The 22621-nt window shown below is 36.2% G+C and overlaps 1 protein-coding gene across 5 annotated transcripts in view; it reads left to right on the forward strand.

Annotated features, from left to right (window-relative positions):
- The window catches only part of Cnksr2 (connector enhancer of kinase suppressor of Ras 2), a 246628-nt gene that overhangs the window by 196832 nt on the left and 27175 nt on the right, over nucleotides 1–22621 (forward strand). For all 5 annotated transcript variants that reach the window (XM_021153092.3, XM_021153091.3, XM_021153093.3 and 2 more), the window contains 5 exons: nucleotides 1781–1854; nucleotides 2547–2618; nucleotides 8878–8945; nucleotides 12809–12909; nucleotides 15860–16400. In XM_021153092.3, coding sequence (XP_021008751.1) covers nucleotides 1781–1854; nucleotides 2547–2618; nucleotides 8878–8945; nucleotides 12809–12909; nucleotides 15860–16400 — 856 coding nt within the window. The remainder of the gene's footprint in view (nucleotides 1–1780; nucleotides 1855–2546; nucleotides 2619–8877; nucleotides 8946–12808; nucleotides 12910–15859; nucleotides 16401–22621) is intronic.

Consider the following 22621-nt stretch of genomic DNA (forward strand, 5'->3'; position numbering starts at 1 on the left):
ACCAACCAGGCAGCATACACGACCTAATATGAGGCCCCTAACACATATACAGCAGAGGGGGGGATAATATTACATAAATTTGATATATAAGGAGGTATGGAAAAAGTTTGGAATAGTAAAAGTCTATCAAGCTTCGTCATTAACAAGCCAAGGGACACAGTAACTGAAAGTTTTGCCAACAAATCACATTATACTTGCTTTAACATGAGACAAATATGTTTTGGATAATTCTCCTATGTTGTTTTATAACCAGTATTAAAGAAATAAAGATTTGTGAATTTTATTAAAGTTTTCCAATGAAAACTGGTGTGTTTATGTGTGAGAGAGATGTATCTGAAGCCACACATTCGAAAATCAAGTTGACATACTTAATTTCTAAACTATTGAATTCACAAAATAATTGCTATGTAGCAAAAATCAAAATTGATAAGCAAATTATTATAATGAAATGAAAATTTTAATTGGTAAGCACCTCCATATTTTTATCAAAATATTAAAAATAATAGATAATGGGCCAGGAGAGGTTTTTCAGCACTTAGGAGCATTTATTCTGTTTCTAACACCCATATGATGGCTTACAACATCTGTAACTCCAGTTTCTGTGAATCTAATGCTATCTTCTGACCTCTGTTAGGCAACAAGCATATGCATGATACTCATACATACATTCTGGCATTAGTCATAGACATGAAATAAATGAAGCTTTCTAAAATGATAGAAAATGTTATACTAAAATATTCAGTTATTTTGTATATCTGGCCTGAAATGTTCTTTTCTTTTACCTCTTTTTGTTATTTTTGGTTTTGGTTTTGTTACTGTTGTTATTTACATTCTAACAGAAAACCCAATACATCCTGCACAAATGAGTACTCTACCACTGAACTACTTCCATAGCCTGCAAAATTTTTATAAAGCATGTTTTAATTTGAAAATTATTTATATTCCCATTTTAATATAAAATAATATTTTTTCTCTTTTTCCATCAATTAATTTATTTATTCACTTTACATCCTGATCGAAGCTCCCCTCTCCTCCAGTTCCCCCTCACACAGCTCCTCCCCCATCCCCCCTCCCATTCTCCTTTGAAAAGAAGCCCCCCACCCCCATCATCCCACCCTGGCCCATCAAGTCACTGCAGGACTAAGTGCATCCTCTCCCACTGAGGCCAGACAAGGCAGCCCAGTTGGGGAAATGGGATCCACAGGCAGGCAACAGATTCAGGGATAGCCCCATCTCCAACTGTTGGGGAACCTGCTTGAAGACCAAGCTGCATGTCTGGTAAATATGTGCAAGAGGGCCTTGGTCCAGCCCATGCATACTCTTTGGTTGGTGGTTCAGTCTCTGGGAGCCCCTAAGGGTCCAGGTTAGTCGACTCTGTTGGTCTTCCTGTGGAGTCCCTGTCCTCTTCAGGTCCCTCAATCCTTCCCCAAACTCTTCAACAAGAGTCCCTGGGCTCCATCTAATGTTTAGCTATGGGTCTCTTCATCTGTTTCCATTGGCTGCTGGGTGGAGCCTCTCAGAGGACAGTTATGCTAGAATCTGTAAGAATAACAGAGTATCATTAATAGTGTCAGGGATTTTTTTTTAATTTTTAAAAATTATAAGCTTTCAAATATTCCTTTGCTTTATGGATATGTAGAATTTATGGAACATAAGTGGAATTGCAAAATAAATGAGCAATACATTTATTACTGGAAATATCTTAAGTCATACTTGCAAAGAATAATTAGCTGCAGACCTCTTTGGTATGATAGACTAAACAGAAGTCTTGCTTCTTTAGGATGAAAAAGCAGAAGGATTCATCAGTCTGCCTGAATTTAAAATCGATAGAGCCAGTGAATGCCGCAAGAAATAGTAAGTTATTTTTACATGGGGAATGTGGGGGATGGGGGGTTGGATAGTTTATTTTGTAATTTTCTAGACTTAATGTTGTAGGTTGTTTATGTGGTGCTTTCAAACTGGCATTATAAGAAAGCAGTTTTGAGGATATAACATGGAATTTTACTAATTTCTGTCATTGTGATAGAAGCATTACATGTGTGAATTCAAGTTAACCATTGTAGTAATTTTATCCATAAAAATTTAGTTTGAGGCAACAAAATAAGCACTTTACTTGCAAGCCTGATAATCTGAATTCAATCCTAGAATCCGTGCATAGAGAGAATCAGCTCTCAATTTTCCCCCCTCTGGTATGTGCACACACATAGAAACACAAGTGATGATGATGTTAATAATAAGAAGTAAACAGCATAAAATATCTTTTAAATTACCAATAAAAATAGAAAAGGTCTCACTGTCAAGCTCTGGCTGTCTAAGGATGTACCTTAAACTCAAGAGATTCATTCACCTGCCTCTGCCTCTCAAGTGCTGGACTTAAAAGTGTGTGCCAAACCCAGCTTAAAAACTTGATTTTTTTATTCAACATATTTTCATTTTTTTTCCTTCCCCTCTCCCAACTTTAATAATTTTTGAAAGGTATATGAATTAAAACCTGTTTCCGGTTTGCAAAAACATAAATGTAACTTTCGTTGTGGTTTTGTTCACAGTGCATTCAAAGCCTGCCATCCTAAAATCAAAAGCTTTTATTTTGCTGCTGAACATCTTGATGACATGAACAGGTAAGTGACATCTCAAGTGACTTAGTTAACTAGTCCTAAAGTGCAAGCTCCCAGCCTCTTCTTCAGTAATCCTTAAGGAATCTTATTGTAGATTCTGCATGAGTTGAATAAAAGTTGACTAGTCCAACTATATTTCCATGTGATCATGCCTAATTTTTATTTTTCTTTTTTTTTTTTTTTTTTTTTTTTTGGTTTTTCGAGACAGGGTTTCTCTGTGTAGCCCTGGCTGTCCTGGCACTCACTTTGTAGACCAGGCTGGCCTCGAACTCAAATATCCGCCTGCCTCTGCCTCCCGAGTGCTGGGATTAAAGGCATGCACCACCACGCCCGGCTCATGCCTAATTTTTAAAAATAGTATTTGCTTAATACGTGTTTTAAGTTCCATCTATGTATAATACAACTTATATTTAAATAATAATAAAGAATAACATTTTAAATGTGTATTTTAAACAAAATTGACAGTCAAACTTTTGACTGTCAATTTTACATCAAAAGTACCATAAACCCATATAAATCTAAAATATTACCACAAAAAAAGATTTTTTTACATGTTTAATTTTAGGAATATGCCTTAACATGTATTTCTAGATGCCAAAAAAGGTGCACAAAAACCTGCCTTATTTAAGAACGAAGTATATTTGATAGGATATCCATTTCAATAGTTTAGGTCTAGCAAGTGTAGTAATTCCTCCTGTCTCCTTTCATCTGTCATGGGACAGGATTATATAGCCACCTGATTTGATGGCTCTGTGGGGGTTTGGTGGCTAAAGGAAAAGATACACATATTTTCTTCTTCATATACCACAGTGTTTCACATTTCAGACTTACCCATTGTCTTAGTCAGGGTTTCTATTCCTGCACAAACATCATGACCAAGAAGCAAGTTGGGGAGGAAAGGGTTTATTCAGCTTACACTTCCATGCTGCTGTTCATCACCAAAGGAAGTCAGGATTGGAACTCAAGCAGGTCACGAAGCAGGAGCTGATGCAGAGGCCATCGAGGGATGTTCCTTACTGGCTTGCCTCCCCTGGCTTCCTCAGCCTGCTCTCTTATAGAACCAAGACTGCCAGCCCAGAGATGGTCCCACCCACAGGGGCCTTTTCCCCTTGATCACTAATTGAGAAAATGCCTTACAGTTGGATATCATGGAGGCATTTCCTCAGCTGAAGGTCCTTTCTCTGTGATAACTCCAGTTGTGTCAAGTTGACACAAAACTAGCCAGTACACCCATTTTTTAGTTAGTTTTCTTTTGCTCCTTTCATTTTCCCCTCTCTGTTTAATAAAATAGAAATTGGATTTAAAAATCAAAATGTTCTCCTTGTTATAATTGCAGAAACTAATGCACATTGCATATATAATTTTCTAACACTTGGAAGAGGCAGCAAAGCTTAGTGATCAGCACTGTAGCCCTTTAGACAAAACAAATCCCAGCTTTCCAACTTCTTTGCTATGTAACTGTATACAAGAAACTTGACCTTTCTGTTCTAAATAATTGACCCTTTTATAAAATGAGAAAAAACTCTCTCAGTAGAGGTTTTCAAGTTTCAAATGTTATGTAAGAGTTCAGTAGCAATAACTTTTAATATTTATATACTTTTGTTCTCTTACCTCATTTATTTTTCTTTAGATGTCTCAAAAATGAAGTATCCAAATATTTAAAGCACAAAAAATTGTGCTGCTTCATGAATACGCTTAAGCACAGGAAATGAACACTTAAGCTTCTTTTATAAATCAATTATTTAACAACTGAAAGTACAGTCATGCCTTTTGAAAAGAAGAGATGTATAAAAGGAAGTGGCAGAGAAAGGAAATGTCCTCACTCATGATTTATATAATTTACAATACTTAAATTTTCTTACCAGCACTAAGAATTTTCAGAGATTTTTCTCCTTACTCTAAAAGCAAAAATGTTTATTCTCCTGTATATAATGGAGGACTTGTGGTTCTATTTTTGGAGCTATAATTATCCTATAATTCTATAGTTCTATGCCCATGATAGTTTAGCCAAATGATAAGAAATTCAGTTCCCTGTAGATATATGTGAAGGGTTTGTATTAAAACCAAATAAAGAATACTGATATAAATGAGTAGCTCTTGAAGGGGTCTGCAACCCCATAACCCCATAGGGGGAACAACATTATGAACTAACCAATACCCCGGAGCTCTTGACTCTAGCTGCATATGTATCAAAAGATGGCCTAGTCGGCCATCACTGGAAAGAGAGGCCCATTGGACTTGCAAACTTTATATGCCCCAGTACAGGGGAATGCCAGGGCCAAGAAGTGGGAGTGGGTGGGTAGGGAAGTGTGTGGGGGGGGTATGGGGGACTTTTGGAATAGCATTGGAAATGTAATTGAGGAAAATAGGTAATAAAAAAATATTTAAGCCGGGCAGTGGTGGCGCACGCCTTTAATCCCAGCACTTGGGAGGCAGAGGCAGGTGGATTTCTGAGTTCAAGGCCAGCCTGGACTACAGAGTGAGTTCCAGGACAGCCAGGACTGCACAGAGAAACCCTGTCTCAAAAAAACCAAAAAAAAAAAAAAAAATTAAAAAAAAGAGTTTCAGCTAGAGAAAGTACCCAAGGAGCTAAAGGGATCTGCAACCCTATAGGGGGAACAACATTATGAACTTCCAGTATCCCGGGGCTCGTGACTCTAGCTGCATATGTATCAGAAGATGACCTAGTCGGCCATCATGGGGAAGAGAGGCCCCTTGGACTTGAAACTTTATATGCCCCAGTACAGGGGAACACTAGGGCCAAAAAGTGGGAGTGAGTGGGTAGGGGAGCAGGGCGGAGGGAGAGTATAGGGGACTTTTGGGATAGCATTTGAAAGGTAAATTAAGAAAATACCTAATAAAAAATTTTAAAAAATAAATAAATGAGTAGCTCTTACAAGATGAATGCATTAGGTACCATTTGCCTCCCTGTAAGAATTAAAATGATTTAATCATTCCTGGTACATGCTAATTGGAATCATTTTAGTTTAGACATTGTCCATGCATTTTATTAATTGTAAAACCTTTCTTAGCCTTCGTTTGCTATTCTATGTTCACAGTATATTCAAAAGGATCTCGTGATCGCTGTTCTCCCCTTATACTTCTAAGGTTCTAAATGCCATAGAAGAAAAGAAGAAAGGAAACCAAAAGCATGTCATTTATTTCCTTCCTTAAAGTAGTAGATTAAAGAAAAGAAGCAACGAATCCAAACTGTCAGCACTGCAGTATACATCTACAAGTCTTGTTTTATATAAGACTTGCCCTTATATACTGTATATCTCAGAATTACAGATATAAACTATGAACTTAATAATGGAATCATAATATATCTTTCTTTACCCTAGGTTTTATTTCTCTAATAATCTTATTCCTAGTATTTACTTTCAATAAGAAATTAAAAAATACTCGTTAACAGTATAAACTAATCAGTGCCAGAAACCTGCAGATAGGATTAGTGTTATGGAAAGGCACCCCTTTACATATTTCTTTCATCTTTGAAAGCATGCCTAATTCAACACGGGATATATTCTTAAATAAATATAATTATAGGTAATACATGCTTTATCTGATTATTTTTTTACTTTAAGGCACTATTATTTCTATTTTGCATTAAATTTACCATAGTGCTGAATTTGTAAATATATATATGTATGTATGTATATATACATATATATATTCTAGATTTTAAAAATATATGTAAATCCAGTAGTAACAGGACCAACTAATAAGGCTATAAAAGCATTCCTTAAATTCAGTTTTTTGATAAAATCTGTGTACACAGATATATTCATTTTTAAGTGTGTGTACGTGTATCCCTGTAACTGTGAGAAATTACTAATTCGTATTTTTAACTAGTATTCTATATTTCTACCATGATTCTTAACTTATTTCTATCTCATTGCATTATTCTGTGTCATTCTAAGTATATTCCCTTACTTATATGTTCAGGTTCTAAAGCATCAGAAGGTAGGATTAATATTAAAAATCTTTTACATCAGTGTTCTCGAAAAGATTGTAAATTGAATCTATGTATCCCTGACCTCCTAAAGGAACATAGACTCCCCTACTCCCCAGCAACTTCTAACATTCTAAATTAGACTTTTCTTGCTGCTTTAAAAAATGGCATGTGCTCCTCATAGATGCTTACTTGTCATCTATTTGTCATCTGCCTCCATTGTTAAGATTCAGGCATCATGAAATTAGGTATTTTGTTTTGTATACTATATATTCTGTGTGCCTAGAACCATGTCTGACACCTACAGGTTCTCAATAAATACTTCTGGAATCAGTTAACACATATATATTTGCTCTCAGAACAACCTAAGAGATCAAATAATAATACAAATAATACTGATACCAAGTATATCAGTAAGTTAGGTTGTTCCAGCTGTAGCTTAAGGACAAGAATATCCAAGACACAACAACAGCTATACAGTATTCTTTCTTTTTAGGCTGTACACAGCAGCCTGCAGATATTCATACACTCTCTTAAGAATTTTTTATTACGAACAGAACTTTTTCCTAGTAAAAGCTTAAATTCCAAGTTGTCTTAAGAATTTTAGCAATCTAGAGCCAGGGAAAGCAAGGACTATGCCTTATACATTTCCATATCTCAGAAACACAAATAGATATTTAATAAATGATGAGTTGAAAAACTGAAGAAGACTCTAAGTTTCTCAGTTCACCTCCCAAGAGTCTTCATTTTCTTTAGAATTCTGATTTAAACGTCGATGTTTTTCAAGAAGTAAATGCATAGCAATGGATTAATTGTCCATGAATTTTTATTGTTATCATCATCCTTTTTACCTAACAGCATCAGTCTACTCTACTTTTTCCCAAAAGTAATTGGATTTACCCTATAATACAAATTCAACGCCTTTCTCACTACAAATGAACTATATATTACATTTTATTTTAATATTTTGCCAATAATTAGTCATTTCAAAGGTTTTACCATGAATTTTGATTTATAATTTATAATCTACTGGAATATGAGTATAAAATATAATATAAATTATTGAATTTTAGTGAATATTTTACTCTATACTGTTAGGACTCCAGGCTTCTCGTCACTTTCCATATACTCTTTAGGATGATATATACATGATATGTTTTGCTGAACTGGTCCCCCATAGCGCCCCCCACTTCCCTACCCACCCATTCCCATTTTTTTGGCCCTGGCATTCCCCTATATTGGGGCATATAAAGTTTGCAAGTCCAATGGGCCTCTCTTTCCAGTGATGGCCGACTAGGCCATCTTTCGATACATATGCAGCTAGAGACAAGAGCTCCGGGGTACTGGTTAGTTCATCATGTTGTTCCAACTATGGGGTTGCAGATCCCTTTAGCTCCTTGGGTACTTTCTCTAGCTTCTCCATTGGGAGCCCTGTGATACATCCAATAGCTGACTGTGAGCATCCACTCCTGTGTTTGCTAGGCCCCTGCATAGTCTCACAAGAGACAGCTATATTTGGGTCCTTTCAGCAAAATCTTGCTAGTGTATGCAATGGTGTCCGAAATGTTTTCTTAAAATTGCAGTTTAGATTTCAATAGATGCCCATCAGAGATACAACTTTTCCCTCTTCAAAATTTACTAGGTATATGATATACACATAACACAACTTGGAAAATTGTTAATTATGTGATTCAGTTAAACCAATTTATTTTATGGTTAAAAAGGATATAGGATTTTAAGAGAAAAATTCTCAAACACAGGTTTCTTTACAATACTTCTAGATCAGACTATTCCACAATATAATGACATTAACTCTAACAGTAATTCCAAAGTTATTCATGGTAGTTTGAAATGTGAGTTCTCCCCAGTTTCTACTGTAATCAAGACTTATTTCATGGTAACTATTATTTTTATAGATAAGCCCTAAAACTTTTCTCCTATCTGTATAAATTAGACTGGTTATTATAAGTGTCTCCAAAGGAGCATTTTATCTGGAAAAAAAAAACAGAAGAGTGGGCATAATTGAAGTATTTATACATTTGAAGGAAAAGAATTGTTAGGGCTTTGGCCACTTCAAAACCTTTTGTATTGTGCATACTAACAGCTTTAAATAACTGTTCCATTGGAATTACATCTTCAGTGTGGGAACAATTTGTTCTACAATAGACTATTGCCTGTTGAAGACTTAAACTATTTCAAGTTTAATAAAGAATATATTTTATATGTAGGATTATTCTTTTTAAGATATTTTACAATAAGTGTTTCTAACAAGTATAATTAATTGTCTTTTTTTCTTTATTTTTCCAGATGGCTTAACAGAATTAACATGCTGACTGCAGGATATGCAGAAAGAGAGAGGATTAAACAAGAACAAGGTAAAGAAATACCTTTTATTTTATTATCATGTTGCACATTTTGCATAAAAAGGCAGGGCTAATGAGGCAAAATCTTTTGAAGAAAATTATTTTGAAGTGAATTTTGGTATAATATTGATAATGGACAGAAAGTTAAAATATTTTATTAAATTATTTTGAAAAAAAAAAAAACCTCAATGGCACCATTGTGTGAAAATGTAAGCACCTATCCAGCAATTATACTAGGTTCTGCTCAAAAAGGTAGTTTTAGTGCGATGGAGAACATGAAACATAGTAACATAAAATGGGTTCCAGGAAACGAGGATAAATGGAATCCTTCTGGGAAGGGAATGGTAAAAGACTTTTGGTTGTCTGTCTCTGCTTTCTGAACTGCACAATGACAATGATGTGGACTGAAGGCAGTAACTAATCTACAAATAATGTAGAAGCAATCTTCATGAAATCACTATGCACAAGCAAACCTCATCTAAGATTATAATGTAGTAAATGTGGCTTAGTGTTTTAACTTCCTCAACTTTATGCCTGGTGCAATTTCTACATCTTAATTTCTGTGGTAAGAATACTAAAAATATATCAGCCTTCCCTTTCATATGTCTTGAAAACCTATTAAGTAGCTCTTTAAAGCTGATTTTACCTGGCTGCTTAAAGACATAAGAGCTGGAAATATGAGTAATACATACGTAGAAAAATATCACAGAAACATAATAGACTACCTACTTAATATGTGATTAGGTTCCTTGGTCTTCTACTGGGAACTGAGGAATACATATGTCAACTCCACTCCTCTATACCTGTTTGACATCTCCTGAGTATAAGTTTTAGTACAAAAATTAGGTTTCATACAAAATACAGCTCTCTGAGGTTAAAAATAGAGTAGCGTTAACTAAAGGCTATGAATAATTAAGTGGGTAGTAAACAAAGTAATGAGCAAGTACTGAGTTACAGTTAGATATGAGTAAAGAGTAAAAGTTATTGTGGACTACTGACAGCAAGATGGATAGAGATAATGATCATAAATCATAAAGCTATATCCTCAGAAATCTACAAAAAAAGGAATTTTAATGTTTTACCATAAAAATAATAATTCCTTAAGGTCATTATAAAGCTTTAATCACATAAAAGTCAATGACCTGTATTGTGTTTCTTTAACAGTTCAAAATAACAGCAAGTTTTAAAAATATGTCCTTTGTATCAAGATAAAACAGTAAAAAAGGAGTTTTCTTCTTCTGATGATGGCCATGTTTATTCATAATAACAAAATTTGCTATCATTGTAAGACTCATTAAAATATATATTTATATAATTTTAAGAGCTAAAATCTACTGGCTCTTAGAAAAATATTAGATTAGTTTCATCCACTAAGCTATGGTGTTCCCATGTTCAAATGTTCCCAAAAAGTCGAGTAAGTTTTCATTGTTGCCTTTTTTATATCATTGTTTTTTCCCTTTCCCATAGCTTAGCACAAGAAGTTAATTTGTAGAGTAATATTTCCACCTTTTCTTAAGCAAGCCAACAAGTGTTTGTATTGCTATTACTTTTTAACAAGCCAAGAATTATGTCAAATTGATATTAGCATTTTTCCTAATTTGCGGAATAAAAATAAACACTTCAGATCTCTTACATATGGTAACGGCTATGGGGCTCTGGATAAAATGTTAATCATCTGTTTTCCAGTGTGCTAATGAGGGCCACTTGAACTATTAGTGCACCAAGACCCCAAGGTATCAATGCAAACATTGAGGATAAACTCAGACAGCATTATCGAAAACAGTGGGATAGATAAGGGTAGAAAGATCTTAGCAAGGGCACTTTGTATCATATGTGGAGAGATGAATGCTAGCATTGATTTCCCAGGAATTTTTCAGGCTCTCACAAAACTGCACAGACCCTGGGACTCTAGATTTCATTCTTCACTGTTCAAAAATGCTACAAAAGAAAAAAAAGAGTGTCTATAAAAATGAACATCAGATATTTACCGCCTTTGGGGTCTATATCTGACCTGGCATAAAATCTAAAACATACCCAAGAAGAGAAATGCTCCTAATACTTCTTGAATGTAGTCACAGTACAAAGTGCTTCATATATGTTACTGTGCTTAGTACTCCCATGAAGACAACTCTGAAAGTCAGTTACAATTATTAGCCACACTTGTACAGATAATAAAATAGACCCAAGGAAGTTAAATAATGCCGCTAAGACCATAGATGTCTGGTGACGTTGTATAGTGAAGAATTGTTTCTGAATATCAGTCATGCTTTGTCCACCATCATTTACTAGCTGTTTCTGAGCATCTATGTCAATCTTTGAGGGAGGCCTTAGTTATAGTGGTAATCATTGTCCAGTATCTCCATTATTAGTTTCCACTGGACTTTTTAGATAGGGTTTAGCTAACTCAAACTTTAAATCCCGGGGCAGCCTCCTGAGTATTGAGTTACAGTTGTATGCTCCCATGACCAGTTTCCCATTGATTTGTTTTTAATTAAGGGAGGGGGGAACAGATATCTAATTAAGATTAATTGACATATTGTATTTTTTTCCTCAGTGGATCCTTGAGTTTTAAGGCCTGAATAGAATGGGCAGTTTATTTTATATCCAATATCCATTGACAGAGACTTTCTATTCACAGTAACGAGAGTTAAAACTCAGAAGTGGGTAAGGGAGATGAGATAACCTCACTATACTTAACATTAAACTTCTTGATATGTCAAGCAAGAGTCCCAGATCTTTAATCTGCAGAGCTTTGGATCGAGCTGATGCCTTAGTTTTAATCCAGCTCTATTATTTCCTACATGGATTGTAGCAATTTCTGAAAAAATCAGTTGTACTCACTTTTAGATAGCACTATAGGAAAAACATTGCCATTGAGAATTTCTGGAAAGAGAAGGGTTCCTACAAAAATATGTACTGTGGTTTTCACTTGAATCTGAACACTTCTTGAGCCTTGTGCTGGTTGTTTTAGAATCCCAATTTTCAGACAAATTTCCTCTGCTTTTTATACCTATTATCTCACCTGAAATTGCTATTGGAATCATCCCAGCACTTTGTGTGGAACTCACATAAAGAAGCAACACAACAGTTATGACTAATATAGTAAAAGTGATTCTCATTGTTGGTCTTTTGTTGGATTTAACTAACAATATGAATATAGCTCTCAGAGTTCTTTATCTTTCCTCTTGTCTCAGTTCTGCCAAGTAACTTTGTCTACTGGCTTATATTTCCTACCTTTTAGGTAATTTTGGAAATTTGGTACTTGTAGCTCAGTTTCGGTGGCATGCAGTGTGTGTGTGTGTGTGTGTGTGTGTGTGTGTGTGTGTGTGTGTGTGTTTGGTAAGATTTAGGGTTTGTCATGCCTTTCCAAGGAGAGGTGGGAGTATGTCAGCTTGACTCTAGAAAGCAGCAATTGTTAGAAAACCAGTGAATTGAAGCCAGAAAAGGGGGATTTAGAACATTAATTTTGGAGGTGTTTATATTGGTATAGATATACAGCAGCATATGATATATTGATTTTCTCTCTGAGTAGTCACCACAGCAATGGGACATACTTTAAGAAACATCCTGTGGTATTTATTAATTAAGAATTCTGAGTAATTTGATCTCAAATCAAATATATCCTAAACATGATTTGACTTATAGAGTACTATATTAAGACTTCCTATTTGTCATTAATTTCGAATGAGATTGTGATTAGGTTATTTTGTCCTTCTCCAAAATGAAACTGATAACTCTTGGGTATGACAATGATAACAGACATGCTGTAGTAAAGAAATGTAAATCTTTTTGGTTAAGTCGTTTTATCTTTTCTTGAGAAATATCGCTATAAGTACTTATAAAATGTTGAGGTGTCCATGTGTGTAAATTTTCAGATTACTGGAGTGAGAGTGACAAAGAAGAAGCAGATACTCCATCAACGCCAAAACAAGACAGCCCTCCACCCCCCTATGACACATACCCACGGCCTCCCTCTGTAAGTTCAATAGCAGTGTGCTAAGGACGGAGCAGGATGCTCTGAACTAAAAACCTATAGTAAATTGTATGTGAAACAAGATTTCCTGGGGAAAAGAAAATTTGTCATCTGAAATCAGGAGGAAAATATGTTTATGCTTATGTTTACAAGGAATATTTAATCAAGTAAACAATCACTATAGATTTTGGCAGGAGTTTGCCAGATTAAAAGGAATTAAAAACAACAGAAAAGAGCTGGAGGTGTAGCTCAGTAACAGATATCATGTGCTATCTTAGTTTGCTTTCTAGTGCTGGAAGAAAATATCAAAACTGAAAGCAATTTGGGGAAGAAAGGGCTAATTTGTTTTACAAGTCTTGATCATAATCCATCATTGAGGGAAGCCAAGGCAAGAACTCAGGCATGGCAGCAACCTGGATGGAGGCAGGAACTGAAACAGAGGCCATGGTGGGATTCTGCTTACTGGCTTGCTCATCAGCAGCCCAGAGATGGCACCACCACAATGTCTTGGACCCGCCCACATCAATCATTAATCAAGAAAATGCCCCACAAACTTGCCTACAGGACAATTAGATGGGGTTATTTTCTCTATTGGTATTCTTCCCAGATGACTTTAGCTTATGTCAAATTAGAAAGAAAAAAAAAGGAGTGCTTGCTGAAGTACTTTATATAGCCAAGCTGTCAGCTTTAATATATATGTTTATGGTGCTCCAGAATTCTTACAGAATGCTTAAATCTATAAATCACCTTATGTATAAACTTTAGTTCAATCTTCTACTGAGGTAAATAATTATCCAACTTTTTAAAAGCCTCTGCCAGCTTGTATCTGTTTCCCATCAGAGTTACTGAGAGTATGTCAGTGTAGCTATTGAATTTAATGGTAATGTTACCAAAGTAATCAGTTCTCTGTATCTTGAGACAAAGGAAAAAGAAAGCTAGTTTATGTGACACAGGTCAACTTAATTCAGTCTCTTTGTATTATTCCAAGTAATTAATATTTTCACTTTCTTAGAAAAAAAATACCAGGATCTGAATAATTCCTTTGGAATATTATAAAAAGATGAGAGGAGAACCATGCTTTATTTTTTTTAATTATTTTTAATTCCCTTACCACGAAGTAGGTTTTCATGTGTCTTTTAAAATATATCCTTATTTTTACTTAACCCTACTCTCGCCAGCCCTCCTGCCTTCAGTTCCACTTAAAGCTTTCAATACCCAGTATTGCCTCTGCACCCCCAGTGTTCCACTGTTCTTCTGGTTAATGTGTCCCTTTTTTGTTTGCACAACAGTAGCATCTTGGAAAGAAACTATTCATATTATTAAGATGTAGTTCAATATACCACTCAATATGTTAAAAGATAACAATGTACCCATGGATGATGCTATGTAGTTTCTATACCTTTTCCAAATGGGGTGACATGTTCATCTCAGCCAGATTTCTTCTAGGGACACTTCAACCCCATTAGTGATTAATAAATGTAACTTAGCTCCTTGCAGAAAGGCTCCTGGGGTAGCCTGCTAGCCTTTAGAGCTGGAAAGTAAGGCTTGTGCCAGGTAGAGCGTGGTTCTGTAAATTTTTTACAGCATTTTATTGATGCTAGTCTTTCTTCTTGTTTGTCTTTTATGCTATAATATATTTTCCCAAAATTAAATTCATACACAAAATATAGTCCGTTTTATATACTCTATATAGTGCCTATATGCTAATCCCCAACAAACTATAATTTCATCCCACCCATATTTTCCTTTTTTATCTTTAATCTTTTTTACAGTTCAGCCATTATTCTCCCCATTCTACCCTCCAGCAGTTCCTCAACCCATTCCTCATCATCATCTCCAAAAGGATGTCCCTATACCCTCACACCCCTATCTTCAGTTCTCCAGAAATTATTATAGAATTGACAAAACCACAAGACTCTGTGCAACCCATAGAAATAGACACTGACCTATGAAGAAGCAGAAAAGTTACTCTGTTTATAGACAACTTTTTCTCATATACAAAAGCCTCTCTCTTTCTCTCACCCCTTAAGCTGATTAAAATACAGAAATAAGACTCTATGGGGACTGTTCCTTTAAAAATTCAAAAGATATAAACAGTTTTAAATTGTTTAGTTGCCGAATCTTTATTACATAAACATTTACAGTTTCTAATAGTTTGATTATTATCAGGTTTGTACTATTGTATCAGATGTTTCATGGACAACTGTTATATCTATATCTCAAGGCATTTGAATTCCTAACTCTTAATGTGTAAGCTGTGGCCTATAGACTTTAATTTAGAGCTAACACAAAAGGATGGACTATCCAGAGACTACCCCACCCGGGGATCCATCCCATAATCAGCCACCAAACCCAGACACTATTGCATATGCCAGCAAGATTTTGCTGAAGGGACCCTGTTATAGCTGTCTCTTGTGAGGCTATGCCAGTGCCTGGCAAACACAGAAGTGGATGCTCACAGTCAGCTAGTGGATGGATCACAGGGCTCCCAATGGAGGAGCTAGAGAAAGTACCCAAGGAGCTGAAGGGGTCTGCAACCCTATAGGTGGAACAACAATATGAACTAACCAGTACCCCCAGAGCTCGTGTCTCTAGCTGCATATGTATCAGAAGATGGCCTAGTCAGCCATCATTGGAAAGAGAGGCCCCGTTGGTATTGCAAACTTTATATGCCTCAGTACAGGGGAATGCCAGGGCCAAGAAGTGGGAGTGGGTGGGTAGGGGAGTGGGGGGGGAGGGTATGGGGGACTTTCAGGATAGCATTTGAAATATATATAAAGAAAATCTCTAATTAAAAAAAAAAAGATGTCTGCGAAACTGTGCAGTTGTTACTTGACTGTGTAAGATTTCTATCCAAGTAAATACTTGGTGGTAAAAATCAAAAAGAACGGTATTTGACAATCTGAATAGTCTGTTATTTCTGTGGAAACTGATCAGGGGCTTCTTTCCACAGATGAGTTGTGCCAGTCCTTATGTGGAAGCAAAACACAGCCGGCTTTCCTCCACAGAGACCTCTCAGTCTCAGTCTTCACATGAGGAGTTCCGCCAGGAAGTTACTGGGAGCAGTGCTGTGTCTCCCATTCGCAAGACAGCCAGTCAGCGCCGCTCCTGGCAGGATTTAATCGAGACACCCCTGACAAGTTCAGGCTTACACTATCTTCAGACTCTGCCTCTGGAAGATTCTGTCTTCTCGGATTCGGCAGCCATCTCCCCCGAGCACAGGCGGCAGTCCACTCTTCCAACTCAGAAGTGCCACCTCCAGGATCACTATGGCCCATATCCTTTAGCAGAGAGCGAGAGGATGCAAGTGTTAAATGGCAATGGGGGCAAGCCTCGAAGTTTTACTCTGCCTCGAGATAGCGGGTTCAACCATTGCTGTCTGAATACACCAGTTAGTGCCTGTGACCCACAAGATGACATACAGCCACCAGAGGTGGAGGAAGAAGAGGAGGAGGAGGAAGAGGAAGCAGCAGGAGAAAACGTTGGAGAGAAAAGTAAGTATGTTTGTGGAAATTCTTAGCCTGTGTACACAGTAATAGCCTTTTAACTTCTTATTTGAAGGTTGTTTTCCTTTAAAATAAAATAATGGTCATGCTGGATAGGAAGTTAGGTCTTCCCTAATTTATGAGCCAGGACAAATGCCACTAAAACAAGTACTTTTTCTCCCAACTCCCTGCTTGCTTTTTGAGGTTAATAGTTTTCATTTCTTTACCTTCTTCTCTTCCCCTACTTTCTTCTTACTTTCATGCATAGATCCTGCCAGTCCATAGTGATTGTCCCCTGAGTTTGGGTCAAGAAATTATAAATGTTTTGAGTAGAGTGTCAACAAAACCCTGGCTGCATAACTGACTACACACATGCATACCAACATTTACACTCATATCTTACCTCTCACTGTCAGGGAAAAAGTTCAAAAGGCACTTTTCCCCTAAAAGAAATTTCATATAGCATGCCATTCCAAATTGCTTGGCTTTTTCTAGAAACCAATTTGCTGGAAGCATCCAGTTATTTTGTTGATGTACATTGGTATGGGTATGAACTCAAGAGGAAAAGAAGATAATTCAGTCACTTTTCTAGTAATTCTGGGGTGTTTTACCTTAAAAATATGTTTTTAGACAGACATAGTGGTGCATACACACACACACTTAGACACTTGGAATGTAGAGACAGGAGGATTAGGAATTTGAGATCATCATCAGGTGCATAGAAAGCTCAGAGTTAATGCAGGCTATGTGAGACCCAGTCTCAAAAAAAAAAAAAAAAAGCTGAATATATTTACAAGCTATCAAGTTTGTTATGCAACATGCGAATACGAAGCTTCTGTTTATAACTACCATAAAACACTGGTCCAGAACCCTGATTTATTTAAAGAAAAGGCTTTAACTCAGTTATTTAAATTGTGAAACGTCTGGCTTTAAGTCCTAACTGTAAAATGAAAAGATTGTAGGTGAATAACCTTATGTGAATTAAGCAAATTAGTATAGATGACTGGAACCAATAATGCTTGAACCAGTTATTTATTTGCTTTTTTTAGTGGATTGGCCTCCTCTTTTTGAAGATACAAATAAAATGTAATATGCACCCTGTCACTAAGGGACTTTGATTATAGGTTACATTAGCATAAGTTATTCATCACTACTAGTGGGAAAATCAACAACGTAGAGCTTACAAGTTACTAACAGGTCAGCGCTCTGTCAGTGTGACACTTGGTTTCTTTAGCAAGGAGCCTCTTCTGCTCACATGACTTGATGAGAATTCTATATCTTCCACCAATAAAATATAAGAATCATTTGTCACCAAATTCACATTTAGACGTTTTCTGTATAAAGTACATATTAGCCAGTATCCATGAGAACATTGCAAAAGATATGGCAGTCAGTGCTGAAAAGATAATTAGCACCCATCACTTGCAAAACCTCCCAACATCTATATCTATCAGACATTATAGAAGACTCTTATGAAAAGAGTAGTTAAGACGCATCCTAGGCTTTTCTCGGCATTCTGGCAAGCCTAATACATGCTTAATACTCTGACTAGCAGAATTAACAAACTTTTCTCAGTTTTAAGTGTTGGTTCGAAAACTTGTTTGATTCTCACCCAGGTGCTTTACAACAGCTATACATACATATATAAGGTTTGCTTATTACTCTGTAAACCCTGGGGAGGGAAAATGCTCCATCTCAGCCAATTAAAGAGTATTAAATTCTGAAATAGGAATGCTGTTCATAAAACTTTCTATCAATTTTATAGGCAAAGTCAATAGTTCTGTCTTTTTTTAAGTGATTTATTTTGTCCTAGTCATCATGTGGGGGAGAAGTAGGAAGGAGTAATCATGTCTGGAACATGGTATCAGACCAACCCTTTCTTTAGGTTTCCAAAGCCACAGAGCATTTCTAGTTAGATGGCTTTTGATTTTTTTTCTTCAAGGGTCCTCTTTTTATTGTTTTTGTATAGGATTTCTCTTCAGATACACCCCTAGGTTGATGGCATTTTTTAAGTTTGGGCTATAGATGCATTAAATGCATAATTATTTGATACTGTCCATTGTTTTCCATGTCTCTTTGCAGAATAAACATGGCAAGGCAGGACAGTTCGAATGAGTTTGTCAATAAATTTAATATTACACATTTTGTCATCATAGTTCAATATTGTGGGGGCAGTCCATGCAATTCCATTATGATTAGCCTCACTAAAAATGGTCAAGTAGTATTTTTGAGGCCCCATCTATTTCTTTCAGGGTACTCAATAAATCTCCTCACTTAATTTTTTTCATGCACTACAAACTGTTCTGTATGGAGCACTGCATCCCATTGTGCCTGGAAGATTTTTCATATTCAGTGCAATATATGTTCACCTTTCTCATGGTGACTGATTTTTTGTCACATTCTAAATATTTAGAATTATCTAACACGATAAATGTTTCATTTGGAAAAGATTGACTTTAAAATCAGTTATTTCTTTTAAAAGACAGATAACTTGACCATTTTTCTGTTTACACTAGCCTTTCCCAGTCCCCCTTCACAGAGACCCTCCCCCATCCAGATCTCCTCTGAGAGAGTGGACCCCTTGGGAATCCCCCCACCCTGGTGCATTAAGTCTGCCAGGGGAGGTGCATCCTCTCCCACTGAGCTCAGGCAACGCAGCCATGGAGACTGAGCTGCATGTCTGCTGGCGGCCTCCTTCCAGCCTGTGTATGTTCTTTGTTTAGTGGCTCAGTCTATTTAGGATCTACTTTGAGAATGTCATAATCATGCCTTGTGTAAATTGGTCATTAGAAATAACCATGAAGGCTGCTTATTCAAACCAAACTGCTGGGTATTATGCCAGAAACAGAAATTATGCACAGAACAAAAAGCCATGGCCATGATGTCAGCATCACACATATACGTACATCCTCTCACACAGAGCACTCTTTTATGTAGACACATAGATTGACAAGCAAAGCAAACTCACAAAACTCAGTCTCTCAGAGCTCTCCTGCTCCAGGCCAGCACTCAGCTTGAGCTACTAAAGGAAATGTGTACTATTCCTGTGCAGGGAAAGTGAGTATATGTCTGGCTCAAAATATTTTTTTAAATGTTGCCTAAACATTTAAAATAGGAACTGCTTAGCAGGGAACCAAAGTGGGTAATAGAAAACATGAAAATATAAACTGCTTTATAACTTAAGCATGAGGAAGTATTGTTAACCAAACTCCTTTTATATCATTTATTTTGTCTCACCTCATGTAATGACACATGTTTGCAGTGAACTTCAAGGAACAAGAGCTACCTAAATCCATAACCCTGAATCATTTTTTATTTCCTCCTGGTTGTGAAATTTAGCCTTCCATAGAACAGACTGCAATCTCTGTGCCCATGGTTGAACTACCTTTTGTCTTATTTGAAATTCAGTTATTTAACTGAGTCATTCTGTGACAATTTTCTCAGGTTGAAATCATTTTAGTCTGAAATAGATGGTACTAAAAGTACACAGATGAGACATGTCTTGTTTTCCTTTGACTGAAAAGTCAGCATGCATATTAATTATGCTGACCTACTTCACTGACATTTGGGAAAAGACAAGTACTTTCCTATTATCCCAATTAGCGCTTTCAAAGCTTACTGAGGTATGGGCCTTTTAATAATGTCCTTAAATTAAATTACTAATTATGTCAGCCTCTACAACTTTTAAGAGGTATAAATCATTGACAATATAAACGTATACTTAATTCAGAAATTATTTGTTATAACACTAAAATACTGCCTTGATAAGGCAGAGAGTGTCTTTTACACCTTTGCAATGGTAGGGACTTTAGGTGAGATTTTCAAAAGATTTATCCCTTGATCCTGCCGATTTCCTCCTTGGCTGTTATAAGATAGCCTTTCCAGTCACACATTCTTTGTGCACTCATTTCTTTAATAGAATCATAATGCTCTCTTTTTCACTATTTTGGAGATTACCCATCAGCATTTTCCTTTAATTTACACATGTATTAACTTAGTCTTAGAAAGCTAAAACAAAATCTCAGTCTTTCAACCTGAGCAGAAAGAGATTCAATCTATTACCATGTAACTACAATATACATCAGGCTATCTGGATATAATATTTATGCTTTTCAAACTAGAACCTCTGAAAAATACATGCTAAACTTATATTTTAAAATATAACATTCTTTGCATGTCATTGGCAGTTTTGGAGCTGTGCAGGTTATGTTGTAGTTACATAGTCAATGCCTGGAATTATCTAGGCAGAGAGACTGATAATGACTACTAATACAGTGCAGAGAAGATGCCCTCAATGGGTTCAGTTACTGTCAGGCTCCAAAGGTGCACGTTTTATCTTTAAGAGCATCCAGGTATCTTGCAGGCAAGAAAATGCTATAATTTGAATACAAACCTATATTAAAGGCAGGATTAGCAGAATGGAACAAGTTGAGACTAATGTAAATTTTGCACACAAGTAAATAATTTGGTAAGAACAGCATCATAAATAATCTGTGAAGTTACAGCTGAAATCCAAAGTACACATGTAAACAGTAATAACATGAAAAAGGTCAAAGAATAGCAGAACAGTTTAAATATATCACTTTCATAAAGTTGCAGGTACCATCCTTGGCTGCTTAGACAAGTAAATACAAGCAAAGAACACAGGAAATCTAGGGGGAAATCCCAATCCCATGTTGTCTGATGTATAAAACTGTAAAGAAATACAAACACTGGTGATTATGTGGAAAATAATCTGTCTAGAATTCTAATGCTGATAGAGGGTACATTTTAAATCACACAAGCCTTACTTTTTCCTTACATGTCGTAAACAATTATTAACCACTAATAACATGAACCAGAAAACAAAACATTGTTCATCTATTTATTTTAGACATTACTTAAAGGCAAAATGTGCAAGTGTTGAGTGTGCCCTGTTTATGCTGGGATGCTAGTAACTAGAATTACAGCTCTTTGGCCCTGGGACTCCCTTTTCAGTCCCATTGAGCAGGATGGTTTATGGGTGACAACAATCCTCTTCTATAGAATCACAGTTCAAATATAAATGTCACAATTATGTGACATATGAAGTGATTCATTCATTTTCATAATCTACTTAGAAACAGATCTTTTACCGCCTCTAGGCTATTGTCCTTCCAACAAAATCCATGGCTTATGGAAAGAGGCGACTCAGATTAACTGTATGCTTGTTTCACAGCCTTGGGTCTTCCTAAAAAGTCATTTATCACGTAGTACCATCTTAATTAGTTTGGGAGAAGTATTAATAATGACTCTTGTAGTTTAGTAAATAAGGTGATGTTCAAAGTAATAAAACCAGTTTTCAGTGGAGGGGAAAAAGATTTATACATGCTACAAAGTTACACCAGCAGAAGATGCAGCCAGGGGTAAAATTTAAACTCACATAACAGAATGACAACCTATCATTATCGTAGCTAAGACAAGTTATGATTTATATTTTTGCCAAAATAGATAATCAGATTCAGTCATGATGTTGCTTCTTACTATGTTCACAATTCATAAAGGCAAATGACTTTTCAATTCAGTAATGACTTATTGTTAGCTTCTCAATAGGAGTAGTTTCTAGCATGTCGTACAGAAACCCCCCTGAAATTCATCCTGCTTTTCCTTCTTTACCCTACATTTATATATCAGAAGTTCTCTTATCTGCTTATCTAATCCCTCAGGGCTTACATTTTTTTCTCTTCTTTATGGAGATTTTCTAATACTGTCAGCTTATCTCAAAGCTCTGGGATAAAACAACCAGGCCAGATTCTAAGATTTGTTCTTAAGAACGGTATGGGTGCTAAAGAGGGCTCAATGTCTAAGAGAACTTGCTGCTTTTCCAAAGCACCCAAGTTTAGTCCCCAGAGAACCCACATCTAGTGGTTCACATCTTCTTCCAGCCTCTACAAACACTATGCCCACAGGTAGCATTTTCTCTCTCTCTCTCTCTCTCTCTCTCTCTCTCTCTCTCTCTCTCTCTCTCTCTCTCTCTCTCTTTCTCTCTCTCTCACACACACACACACACACACACACACACACACATATACACACACCTCAATTATATTCTGAGAATTCTCCTTTAATGGGAAAAGGTTCTTAGTAATATGTTTTTCACTAAAGGACAAGTGCCCATATGTGTATGTTCAACTGTAAAGTTGACACTTTGTTATAATGTTTAAGCTTCATATTTCAGAAATCCTAGAATTTTTTCCTATGTAGTATGAAAG

Source organism: Mus caroli, unplaced genomic scaffold, assembly GCF_978045245.1.
Source record: "Mus caroli unplaced genomic scaffold, Mus_caroli_1 scaffold_5, whole genome shotgun sequence".
Taxonomy (NCBI): Eukaryota; Metazoa; Chordata; class Mammalia; order Rodentia; family Muridae; genus Mus; species Mus caroli.